At 39.5% G+C, this 12,957-nt stretch overlaps 1 protein-coding gene across 1 annotated transcript in view; it reads right to left on the bottom strand.

The window, feature by feature from the left end:
• stmn3 (stathmin-like 3) overlaps positions 1-10,419 on the bottom strand; it is a 33,451-nt gene extending 23,032 nt beyond the window's left edge. The window contains exon 1 of the mRNA XM_040115659.1: positions 10,344-10,419. Within this exon, the coding sequence (XP_039971593.1) occupies positions 10,344-10,362 (19 nt within the window). The 5' untranslated portion in view covers positions 10,363-10,419. The remainder of the gene's footprint in view (positions 1-10,343) is intronic.
• Positions 10,420-12,957: the final 2,538 nt, after the last annotated feature.

Genomic DNA, 12,957 nt, shown 5'->3' on the forward strand with positions numbered 1-12,957 from the left:
AACAGTGTGGAAAGTAAGAAACATGAAAGCATCCATGAAGCCAAACCATTCAAGCAAAGACACTATCCACAAACACAACAAGAGCAGCATCCCATCATGCATCTTCTGCAAAAGAACAAGACATGTCCTCACCAAGTGCAGAATTTTTAGTGAAAGGACAGTTCAAGATTGTATCAAGTCTGTTCATGCAGAGAAGCTTTGCTTTGGATGTTTGAAGACTGGTCATCCCTCAAGAAGTTATATGATAACAAGACAACATGTGAAAAGTGTCAGGGGAGACACCCCAATTTTAGATTTCATTCCAGCAACAGGTTGCACATTCCAACCTGTTTGCCATGTGGCCATTCTCTCTAAAATGGCCACATCTGGAACAACTGGCAGACAAGATTTCACCACCATCTGACTGTGAAGTAGGCTTTCTGATTTGCTATAACTGTCAACAAGCCCAAGGGAGATCCTATCCGTCTGTATGCACAGCGAACAGATCTCAAGAATTTGGAAAAGCAAGAAACCAAACCAAAGCTCCAGCATTGTCAGCTCGAATCCAGCAAGTGACTATGGTGATGCAATAGGAACCAGTCACAGAATCATAAATCAAATCATGCAAAAAAGATCAATCCAACAGATATAATCAAAGCTCTCAAATCCAGTTTCATGGATCCCTCTGCAGATGATAACCCAATTTCTCAGGAAGACCTTCTCTTCTTGACTAAAGTGAAAGAAGGTATTAGGCAGAAAGAAGGCCACTATAAACTGCTTTTCTTTCAAGACAGACAAACCTAATCTCCCAGATATTAAACAATGCTCTTCATAGGCTCATCTCATTAGACCGACAACTGCAGAGAAATGAGCAGTACTACAAGGATTATGTCCATTTCATGAATGACATAACAACCCGAGGAGATGCTGACAAGGGTCCACAGTCTGAACTCGATAACCAAACAGCATGGTATATTCCTCTCTACTGTCCAACTGTTCGCCACGCTTCCAAAAAACCGTTCTAAATTATCATCTCTTGACAGGGCGAAACCTGACTAACAATTAGTTGGAGTGCTATGTCAATTTAGAAAGGGTCCCATAGCCGTAATGGGTGACATCAAAAGGCTATTCCATCAGTTTCGCGTTGCAAAGGAACACCAAGACTACCTAAGGCTCCTGTGGTGGGATAAAGGTGATCAGGACTCCAAACCCTCACTGTACAGAATGACGGTGCACTTGTTTGGGGCAGCTTCATCCCAGCTTCAACTTTAGACTCAAGTATCTGGCATTGCAGGGTCTTAGAAAGTTCAGTGAAGAGTCCATCAAGTTCATCCAGAGAAGCTTTTAAGCTGATGATGGTTTAACAAGTTTAAAGTCACCTGCTGAAGTCATACATCTGATAGAAGAGTCAAAAGCCTTGTGAAGAACAGGAAGCCTTTGGCTGCATAAGTTTGTATCCAGTGACACAGAAGCGATTGCTGCAATTCCACTGGAATAACATGCTCAGACCAAAGATTTACATTTGGCCATAGGAGAATTTCATATCAAATGAGCACTTAGAGTTCAGTGGTGCGTTGAAGCGGATGACTTCCAATTCAGGGTCATAGTCAAGGAAAAGCCACTGACAAGGAGAGGGGTTCTCTCAACTGTTGCCTCATATATGATCTGTCAAGGTTTGTGGCCCCCTTCATACTAGTCTTAGAAACAACCCACCCTGAGCTTTGCAAGGCCCATATTCATGCAGTCAAGATGAAAGAAGTGAATTCAATGGTGAGCCACCACACAAAATTTTCTTTCAGGTCCAGAGCAGTCAGGCTTCAGATTTGTCAGAGAATTCAAGGGACTTCAGCCAAGAACGAACAAAGCAACTAGCCTTGAAGAAAGAAAAGAAGCAGAAATCTTACAGAAAATCAAACTTGAGGAAGAAGACACTCTGAACAAGCACAACAAGTTACACCAAGTCAAGTTACAAGGTCCTCGGGGTGGGAGGATGGCTATCCCAATCAGTCCCGAACACTTCTGAAGAAATCTCATGTGTCAGCCCTGCTTATCAAACATCATCATGAGCATGTACACAACCAAGGAAGAGACATGACTATCAATGAGTTGCTTGAAAACTGAATATGGATCTTAGGATGCAGAAATGTGGTCTCAGACATTTACAAGCGCGTAATAGGTATGAGATACAGAAGAACTACAGAGGTTCAACAAACAGCAGCTCTGCTTACTGCGGTATTAATTGTATTGGCCCCTTCATCTTAAAGGAAGGAAAAAAGGAATCAAAATGACATGGATTGTTGTTTACCCACTTATGCTCCTGAGCCATACATAATAGGGGTCGACTGGTATGTTTTTTTCAGGGTTGATACCGATACTGATTATTAGCAATCAATGAGACTGATAACCAACATTTGGACCCAATATGCATTTGCAGTAGAAAATGAAAAGGGTAGGCTGAGGGAATGAGGGTAGGCTAAGTTACAGAAACACCCCTTTGTATAATGCAATACAGCAAAAGCACCACGGACTACTTCCAGGAGCGAGTTTCCTGAATTGGTCAAGGGAGTGGATCAAGAACGTCAACGAGCAAGTCAGTTGTGAATTCGTAATGAATGTCCCATCAACAAGCTATATGGATGGAGTCTAGGAGTGCAAAATTCAAACGATCAGCATCCTGACAGCCATGCTCCATAACTCCACATGCATTTCTTTACAAAACAATGACCATAATCACAGCTGGCCACTTAGTGTTAAACATCTCAGTCAGTACCTCTCACTCTTAACTATATACTAACCATGAAAACATCAGTCATTTCAGCCCCTGCTGGACAGTTCTGCAAAGAAGACGGAAATGGCAAAGAACATCACGAAATTCACAAGCAGATGAGGTTGTGATTCTGCAAGATGACAGCATACCAAGAAATGAATGGAAGCTCGCCAGGGTAGTAGAAGCTCACCCTAGTGCAAAAAGCATGGTGCAAAAGCTGCAGCTACTAATCAGTGACACTAGACTTGATAAAGGAGAACCACTCACTAGATCAGTTTACCCCGAAATGCCTATTCACAAGGTAGTTTCATTACTTGAGGCTAACTCACATGACTTAAAACATTTTATCGTTTCCTTTCACAATCTTTTTTTAAAAGAAAATCCCACATTTCGAGTTAATGAGTGATTTTGGTGGTAGTGTTGCATAATGCTATATGTTCATGATGCATAATTGATATTTGAATCATAAATGATTCCATAATTTTATGCAATCAATAAATAAATCATTAATTTGATGTAAGGTTAAAATTGAAATCTGATGTGCTTTGTTGTACAGTAAATTCATTTGTTAGAGTTAAAATACAATAAGGCACAAAATAACATGTCTTGAAATTAGCACATTGTGTGAATCATGACAACAAAACTTTTTTTTTGACAAAACTGGGATTTTTTATCGGAAATCTCTCACAAAGCTCTCTGCTATATTGCATAATAGTCACAGTCAACATCAAAGTGGCCAACGAGGTAGGTTGTTCTACTTGTAGAATGCCTTTGTTTCATGTTCACACTATGCATCATTTTATATTACCATTTGTTTTCATGCTATATACTGTATAATTTGTTGATGTATTTTCATACTTTGTTCCTTCAAAACATAACATCACAGTGTGCAGTGGCCGCATGCATGGATACAGAAAAGAACAAGACGCACAAAAGCAAAAAACACTTTTTCAAAAAGAATGTGTGTGTGTCTGTGCTGTTGTTAAGACAGTTACAAGTAGGTTTATATGACCCTGAACTGAGCAATAAGAAAAATCCATACTATACAGCAACATATTGCACATTATTATACACACATGTTACAAGCTTGAGGTTAGGAGATATTACAGAAAACACACTTAAAGAACTGATGTGTGACTGTGTGCTGTGCTGTTGTGTTACAAAGTTAGTTTACATGTTTTATATGAACTGACTGATAAGAAAAGAAAAAACATATACTATACAGCAACATATTGCACATTATTATACACACATGTTACAAGCTTGAGGTTAGGAGATATTACCAGTTTTAATTGCACCTGTTAAAACACCATTACTGCACTTTTGAGAAAAAAAGTTTTACCTAGATTAAAAGTCTTAAATGTCTAAGAGTTCAAACAAATGCTTTTAGTGCAAGTTTACGCAGGAAGACAACTGTCAGCCCGCCTTATCTCATCATCACACTGAAGCTCCACCTCTCTACTATTATCCAATGATTTCACCAGGTTCCGTGCATGGGCTTTCCTATCATCCAATGATCATCTTAACTGAAAAATATATAAACCACCTTACCTGTGTTGTGTATCTCTGCTGTCATTGCAGTCTATGCTGCTCGCACCTTCGCCCCTTCTAAGGCCCCCCTGGGGATCTCAGATAGGCTGCTTTTCGTAGGGCTTTATGCCTATACATCTCCTTAATCGACGGGGTCAACACCAAAGTGTTAATTAAATTAAGTTTCTTCATTCATGTTAATTTGTGTCTTTCCTGATTGAAATGAACATGTGAACTAGTTTAACAGGTGAAACAGAAACACTAGTTTCAACCCTTTTATCATTGTTATACTAACCTTCTTATCATTGTCCAAAGTGTTATCTGTAACAATATGACCGTGTAAACTACATAATTGGTGAAAATAAGCACATTCAAAGAATTACTTGTGTATACCATTTTCAGCTATTGTCTCACACTTCGTCACAATTCAAAAAGTGAATTGTGACATTCACATTTTCAGAATTGGGACATTTTGTCACAATTCAAAATGTGGATTGTGACATTCGCAAGATGGTGCACTCACTGCACCATCTTGCAGTGACTGGCCCGCCGTGTGGAGGTGAGAAAGATGGTAGGGTATGACCTTCTCTCTCTGGCTCTCTTTTTAGAGTCCTTACACAGTTATTTCAGTCAGTTTTGAATTCTACAGCCGAGTGTAACAGAATTAATGTTTTACAGGAGAAACTGTCCTAGGGAATATATTAAAAAGAGCTATAGGATACAATATATGGCTAATGGTAAGTGTTCACACTCTCCCCGTGTCTTCTGTACAATGACTCATTATCTGAGTGTGACTCACTGACAGTTAGAAAAGACATATAGACAATCTTGACAGTTAGACAAGACCGCTGTGAAAACCGTTGTTGAACATTGGAGCCAAGCTCCACTGGAGATTCACTGTGCCAGTACAGTCTTTTGAGTCCTCCAAATGGCTGACCCGTGCACCATAAGGTAGTATTATGGATGTAATCAAATTTCATTTCAAAGGAGGAAAGGTTCCAAATGTGTTTATTATTCGTGTTCAGACTCCATGCTGTGAGCTGTCGACATCAAGAAAACATCAGCTCTGGATTTGTCTGTCTTCTCTTTTCTTCTTCCAAACAACTAGCTTCCTGCTGTGCTATTTCTGTGGAGGCTAAACAGCAGCAGGTGATGAGCTATGTGAGTACATCAGAGAGGCACATGAAATGTGTACACGAAGGGAGACATCACTGTGACAAGGAACAGGGTGGAGACTCACTCACAGAGCCACAGATAATGCAGCTTTTGATATATTATTCACGAGTTTGGTGCAAAAAAAAAAAAAAAGACTCCAAATTCTGACAAAAGCAATGTTGTGTCTGGTTCACCACAGACATCTATGAAACTACTTCAATATGGTGAATATGAGGAATGAAAACTAATTAAAAATGCTTTGGGCCAGAAAAGACTACAGTGATGAGATTCTCAGCCCACTCAGTGGTAAGATCATGAGAAAGCTAAAATAAAAGATGCGAGAGACCGGTAACTAAGCTACTGACGAAGGATGGTGTATGGAGAAAGTGATGGATATTAGTATTCATACTAGCTCCTCTGGCCAGGGATGACCCCTCATTGCCCTCATCTATAAGGCACAAGGAGCTCAAACTATTACTGAATAACTACACCTACAAATTTGTGAAAATTATAAACCTTATTTTGATCATTTCATTAGAGGTATAAGTAGCTTCACGGTTGATCCTGCTGTAGATGTGAAAGTATGTACATTTTTACAAAATAACATTAATGACAATAAGTCCTAACTGGTTCGGCAAATCTCAAAATTAACAGTTTTCCAAAAATCGTAAGCATCTTATAAACCTCTCCTGGAAAAACACTCAAAAAAACGAATAGTAAAGAAAATTGGCCAAAAAGAAAAAGTTTCGGCAGTTAGACAAGACCGCTGTGAAAACCGTTGCTGAACATTTGAAAAAGCTTCCAGATAATAGCAAGCCAAATGGTAAGCAACTTGATCCACAGAATATTAACCACTCTCATAGAAGTGTATAAGTAGGCAGCTCGGAACACTGTTTGGATCTATGAGGCACTACACACAATTTCATCAGCGTACGCTTAAAGTAGGGCAGGGTAACTGTTAGCCAAGCTCCACTGGAGATTCACTGTGCCAGCACAGTTTTTTGAGTCCTCCAAATGGCTGTGTACCATAAGGTAGAATTATATATGTAATAAAATTTCATTTCAGAGGAGGGAAGGTTCCAAATGTTGGCGTGTATAAATGAACACTCTTGAAGAAACACTATAGCACATGTAGAAAATATAATACATGGGTATATACTGTCCTATACAAATGCATGTTAGTAGCATGGCTCTAGGGGTGGCCATGTCGGTCAGTTGCTCCACCACTTGTGTCCAGACTGAAATATCTCGACAACTATTGAATAAAATTTGGTATGTTTCAACTAGCGACACCGTGATGTAAAAATTTCCTTTGTCCAATATGTTGGTCTATGAACAAACACTTTGCTAATATGAATCACTTAATTCTGCTCATATCCTAGATCATAGTCACTGACTATGTACTTTGTTCATTTCTTCTTTGCTAAGTGACTGAATTACTGTTCAAATGCACTTCAGTACGTTCAGACGTATATGAACACATAACAGTTCAAAGGCACTTTAGTACAACTGATTCAGACTTCAGTCTTCAGTTCAGTAGTACGTTCAGCTTTGCTAGTTTGAGCTCTTCTTTTACCTGTCAGGAGGCTGCCATCGTGTTTTCTAGTATGCATGAGTGAAAATGTGTCTGAGTGCACATAGCCCTGATTGCAGTATGAATAGAAGCACGGGCAGGCCTGCTGTGCTTGTGCAAGTCTGCAGGAGTCCTTGTCTGCGTCTGTCCAGGAGTATGATCAAGGCCTAAGAGGGTGAATGTGGTAAACATTGCTTAACATCAGCATGTTAGCGTTGCCATTGTGAGCTTGTTGCCATGTTGCTGTTAGCATTTAGCTTAAAACAACACTGTGCCCCAGTACAGCCTCACAAAGTCTCATTTTATACTTTGATAGTGACTTCTGTCACAGTGTAATCCACACGGACTGGTGTCCATGCACTCACCAAGCACTTTATTAGGAACACCTGTATACCTGTTTATTCATGCAATTATCCAATCAGCCAATCATGTGGCAGCAGTGCAGTGCATGGAATCCTGAAGATCCAGGTCAGGAGCTTCAGTTAATGTTCACATCAAACATCAGAATAGGGAAGAAATGTGATCTCAGTGAGTTTGACCATGACATGATTGTTGGTGCCAGAAGGGCTGGTTTGAGTCTTTCTGAAACTGCTGATCTCCTGGGATTTTCACAAACAACATTCTCTAGAGTTCTTAGAATGGTGTCAAAAACAAACATTATCCAGTGAGCAGAAGTTCTGTGGATGAAAAAGCCTTGTTGATAGGAGAGGTCAGAGGGGAATGGCCAGACTGGTTGGAGCTGACAGAAAGGCTACGGTAACTCAGATAATCACTCTTTACAACTGTGGTGAGCAGAATGAACAACATGTCCAACCTTGAGGTGGATGGTTTACAACAGCAGGAGACCACGTCAGGTTCCAGTCCTCTCAGCCAAGAACAGAAATCTGAGGCTGCAGCAGGCACAGGCTCACCAACACTGGACAGTTGAAGACTGGAAAAATGTAGCCTGGTTTGATGAATCTGGATTTGTGCTGAGGCAAGATGGTAGGGTCAGGATTTGGTATCAACAGCATGAATCCATGGATCCAACCTGCCTTGTGTCAAGAGTCCAGACTGGAGGTGGTGGTGTAATGGTGTGGGGAATGTTTTCGTGGCACACTTTGGGCCCCTTAATATCAATCAATCATGGTGTGAATTCCACAGCCTGTCTGAGGATTGTTACGGAACATGTTCTTCCCTTTATTGGCACAATTTAACCACCTTCTAATAGCTACTTCCAGCAGGATAATGCTCCACGTCACAAAGCAAAAGTCGTCACAAACTGGTTTTATGAACATGACAATGACCGCCCCAGTCACCAGACCTGAATCCAGTACAACACCTTTGGAATGTGTTAGAACAGGAGATTCAACAGCTACCAGAATGGTGGGAAGAGAAGAGTATTGAGAAGGAAAGGAACTGATCATGATCCAAGTCATGATCAGTTAAATGATCTGTTAAAAAACATGGTGGAGGCAGTGTTATGGCATGCACATGTATGGCTGCAAATGGAACTGGGCCACTGGTGTTTATTGATGGTGTGACTGCTGATAGAAGTAGCAGGATGAATTCTGAAGTATATAGTTCTATACTATCTGCTCAGATTCAGCCAAATGCTGCAAAACTGACAGGACAGTGCTTAATAGTACAGATGGATAATGAACCAAAACATACTGCGAAAGCAACACAAGAGCTTCTAAAGGCAAAGAAATGGAATATTCTTCAATGGCCAAGTCAGTCACCTGACTTCTACCCAACTGAGCATGCTTTTCACTTACTGAAGATGAAACTGAAGGCAGAAAGACTCACAGTGCATCAAAGGCCTGGCAAAGCATCTTAAGGGAGGAATCATTCGGTGATGTCCATTGGTTCAGGAGTTCAGGCAGTCATTGACTGCAAAGGATTTTCATCCAAGTATTAAAAATAATCCTTATATTTATAATTATGTTGGTCTGTCCAATTACTTTTGAGCCTCTTAAAATGAGGGACTATGTATAAAAATGGCTGTAATTCCTGAATAGTTATTGTGATATATGAAATTCAGATTTTGATATAGTAAACAATTTATACACAAAATATTATTACATTTGATAATAAGGTATCAAAGCATTTTATTAAACATTTATCTTCACTTTTGTTTGCTATTTATTTAAATACATTTGAGAGCTACATTAGCAAACATCACAAAGGGCTTAATGTATTTGCATATAAGATTGTATAATGAGGGATTACCATACAGAGGTGTATTAAATATTATATGTTTTACTTTACATAAATGATGATTATAATCATGCAAGCCCCAGCCTTTGTCAACGGGACATGACAGAAAATGACAGAAATGATAGATGGAGCAGTTGGTATTCAACCCTGCTTCCAGAGACAGTAACCTACTGCAGCCACAAGAGAGCAGTAAATTATAAGATGAATGCAAACAGACAACATCAGATCCTTTAGGGGACAGAACCTGTTCTGAGATGTAAGGAGAGGCATTATTTTTTTTTTTTGCACCCAAGTTGGGTGAAGATCCACCCCTACCCCACCTCTGATTGGCTCTGACCCTTGCATTGTCTTCTAACCCTAACCATCTCACCACTCCTTATACCTAAACCTGACCAACCGAGCCAATCAGTGGCATAGTGGGGCGAGTCTTTACCCGCCTCCGGTGGGAGAAAAGAGGAGAGACATTGCTTCCACTTTGGCGTCGTTCTAATTGATTTCTATTTTTAACTTTAACTTGTCAAGCACTGCTTGCCTTGCTTGTCCTGATGGCACGCCACTGATTATATGTAAATTCTAGTAAAACATTAAAAACATCCCACTTTATGACGTATATGTGAAATTAACTGTTTACAATATGACTTTGAGTACTTTACAAAATATCTTAGCGTCTGAATATTGAGATGCTGCTCAGATGTTTAATGTGCCAGTATGAATTTTGTTCTTTTTGTCCTCCCATATCTGCAATAAAAAGTCACCAGAATAGTTCAGAAAAAAATGGTAGTAAAAAAATGCTTGGTGCTCTGCAAGTCTCTTCTGTGTTTATTTTGTTGTGTGTTTTAGATCTACATCAGCAAAGTGGTGTTTAATCAGCAGTGTCACATTACTGCAAAGAGATGGTAATAACTAATAACTGTTCTGGATGAATCGGACTGATTTGCCTGTCTTTATGGGACTCTTATCTACATCAGAGAGAAGAACACCCAAGTTGCCATGATAATTACACAGACAGACACTGACCCTCTCCATCCTCTGCATTATTAGGCATTCTGATTAAAACAATACAACCCCTCGCTCCCCTGCCACACACCTATCCACAGTTTCAACCAAATGACAGGCTGGTGATGATACGTGTCGTCTTACCTGATACTGTGCTGGTCATTGTTGTTCAGAGTGGACGAGGAGGAGGAGAGAGTCGGAGGATGCTGCTGGTTGGAGGAAAGGAGAGAATGTGATGGAGTCAGAGAGAGAGGATGAAGGAGGAAAAGGAGGGAGAGAGCGAGAGAGAGAGAGAAGATGGGCTGGGTGTGTGTTGGTGCCCTAAATGGTGCAGTGCACAAGTCTACGTGAACAATGGGCAGCCATTGACTCCTACTGGCTGGAGTACTAACACAGGCTGGGTTTTAAAAAACAAAACAAAGAGGAAGGTTATTTCTGGTTAGATCTGTAGATACCTCTGTGCAGTATTTTTGGGATTTAATGCACCACGGTGATTGAGAGCTGCAGTAGGAAAATGAATTGTGTAAGACATGCAGAGAAAACACTGCAGACTGCGAGGTTGAAAGGAAAAAACACATTTTAATGTAGTTGTAGGTAAGAGGCTGTTATGTAACTTAGCATAAAGAATAACTATTTATTTTTCATGTCTCATTTTGAATTCCATGATAGCTGAATTAGTCTAATATTATTTTTAAAATCTCAGTAAAGCCAGAGTACAATATTTCACCAAATCCAATGATTACCACACAAAAATTATATCACAGTCTTGGCTTCCAGCTGGAGGACAATTTGTCATTTAAACTTGATGCTGACAGTCTGCTGAAGAGACTTATTTTAGTTTACATTTGCTAGAATGTCTTCAATATTAGGATAATAAATAAGACATTATGAAATTCTCCTATGATGCAATATATATGCAACAGCGGGGTCAGCCCTATAAGCACGAATGTCACTGAGTGAGTGAGTGCTGAAGTTACCACATTGGTCAGCTGGCCGAGTGTTGGAGTTTCCCCACTGGCCGCTGCTCTTCCAAAATGAACTGGCGCAAACGCAATGGTTTCTATTATGTCATCAGGGGGCATTTACAGGCAGTGTTGGCAACTCGTCACCTTTGTTGCTAGATTTACCAATTTCTATTCACAAAAACAAAAAAAAAACCTTGGCTACTTTCTGTAGAAGAGTCAGCAGTATTACCCTGTGAGCACAAGGCCAGGCTTTCCCTCTGCAGGCAACACCTCTTTAAGCGTCCCATTTGGTTGACTGCACGGCAGCTGACACAGACGCAAATGAGATTCTAACTTTCTCTCTGACTGATCATTTTACAGGTATACCTGATATAATATACCTGAAATCATAGCACAGCCGTTGTCTTTAACTTATGTGTCTGGTGATTTTGTGAGACGACATCGTGGTTATAAAACCAGGATTTTAGCATTGCAGAGCTGCAGCTTGGAAATGGCTTGGCAGTGACTGCTGGTTAACATGTAGCCTTAATGGGCCATGTTTCAGTGACTATTTCATACTTGTTCCATTGTCTTACAACAGAAACAGAAAAACATGTTAATGAAAACAGCTTTATTAGGAATTCAGCTGGATTAAGTTACTGTATATGTGAGCACAGACAGTAGGAGAGAAGCAGACAGATAAAGGATTCAGCCACAGACTAGGTTTGGATCTAGCCTTGTTTCCTGATGCCACTTTTCATCAAGAGTCTTTGTCTTTCGAGACAAATATTTTGATATCCGGATTTACAGACAAAGCAGTATAAAATCACAAAGATATAATGAATGACAAGAGTCACTTACACAGAGATTTCAATCTGACAAGACCTTCCCACTAAGATTAAGAATTTGATAAATGAAGATCCATGAAATGATCATATATACTGAAAACTAGAGTTTCCCTGTCTGTTTGGGTTACTGTTTTCTGGATAAAAACATGCAAAAAATGTCTGAAAAGACCTTTCTATGGCAGAAGCCTTTAGCTATTGAACACATGTATTATTTTGGTATTACTGACAAACATGCATCAGCTGTAGTGCCCATTCATGAACTCTTATCATTCACACAGATTCACATTAATTAGCTAATAAATTGTCTGCTTACCTACATTTAGATATATTTTACAAAGAAAACATCGATGACAGGAGACACACATTTTTACTTCATTTGAATATTTCAGGCTACAAATTTAGAAATTCTTAGTTTGTCTTAAATAATCAGGTTATTAAGTATTTAGAAAGATTAAAACTTGACATCTGCTGTATATCCCTGCATGGTCCAAAATGTTGTGGTTTGCCATAAGAACAATTTTGGGAGCATGAAATAGGAGTTATAAACTCTAATTTTTAATATTTCGATATGTGGATTGTACGGTTTGTCTTAAGGCCAAGGTGTTGAAATGGGCTTTGCTCCAGTGCCTTTGTATCATGTACAGTCTTGGTTGAAATTATTGGCAACATTGAATGTTAAGTACAGAATTTAGAATATCTTCAGAAATAAATGCAAATTAAACAATTTTGTATGATCAGAATATTTTAATAAAATGTCCAAGGTTACTAAACAAAAGAAAATAATATCAAATCTTGCATATTAGTGGAATAATACAAACACAAAATGTATCCGATACAATTATTGGCACAAATCACCAATATTTGGTTGCAGGACCACTGGAAACAATGACAGCCTCTAAACGTTTCTTGTAGCCATCTAGAAGCTTCTTGCACCTGTCTACTGGTAGTTTCTGCCACTCTGCCACT

This window comes from Xiphias gladius, chromosome 21, assembly GCF_016859285.1.
Source record: "Xiphias gladius isolate SHS-SW01 ecotype Sanya breed wild chromosome 21, ASM1685928v1, whole genome shotgun sequence".
Taxonomy (NCBI): domain Eukaryota; kingdom Metazoa; phylum Chordata; class Actinopteri; order Istiophoriformes; family Xiphiidae; genus Xiphias; species Xiphias gladius.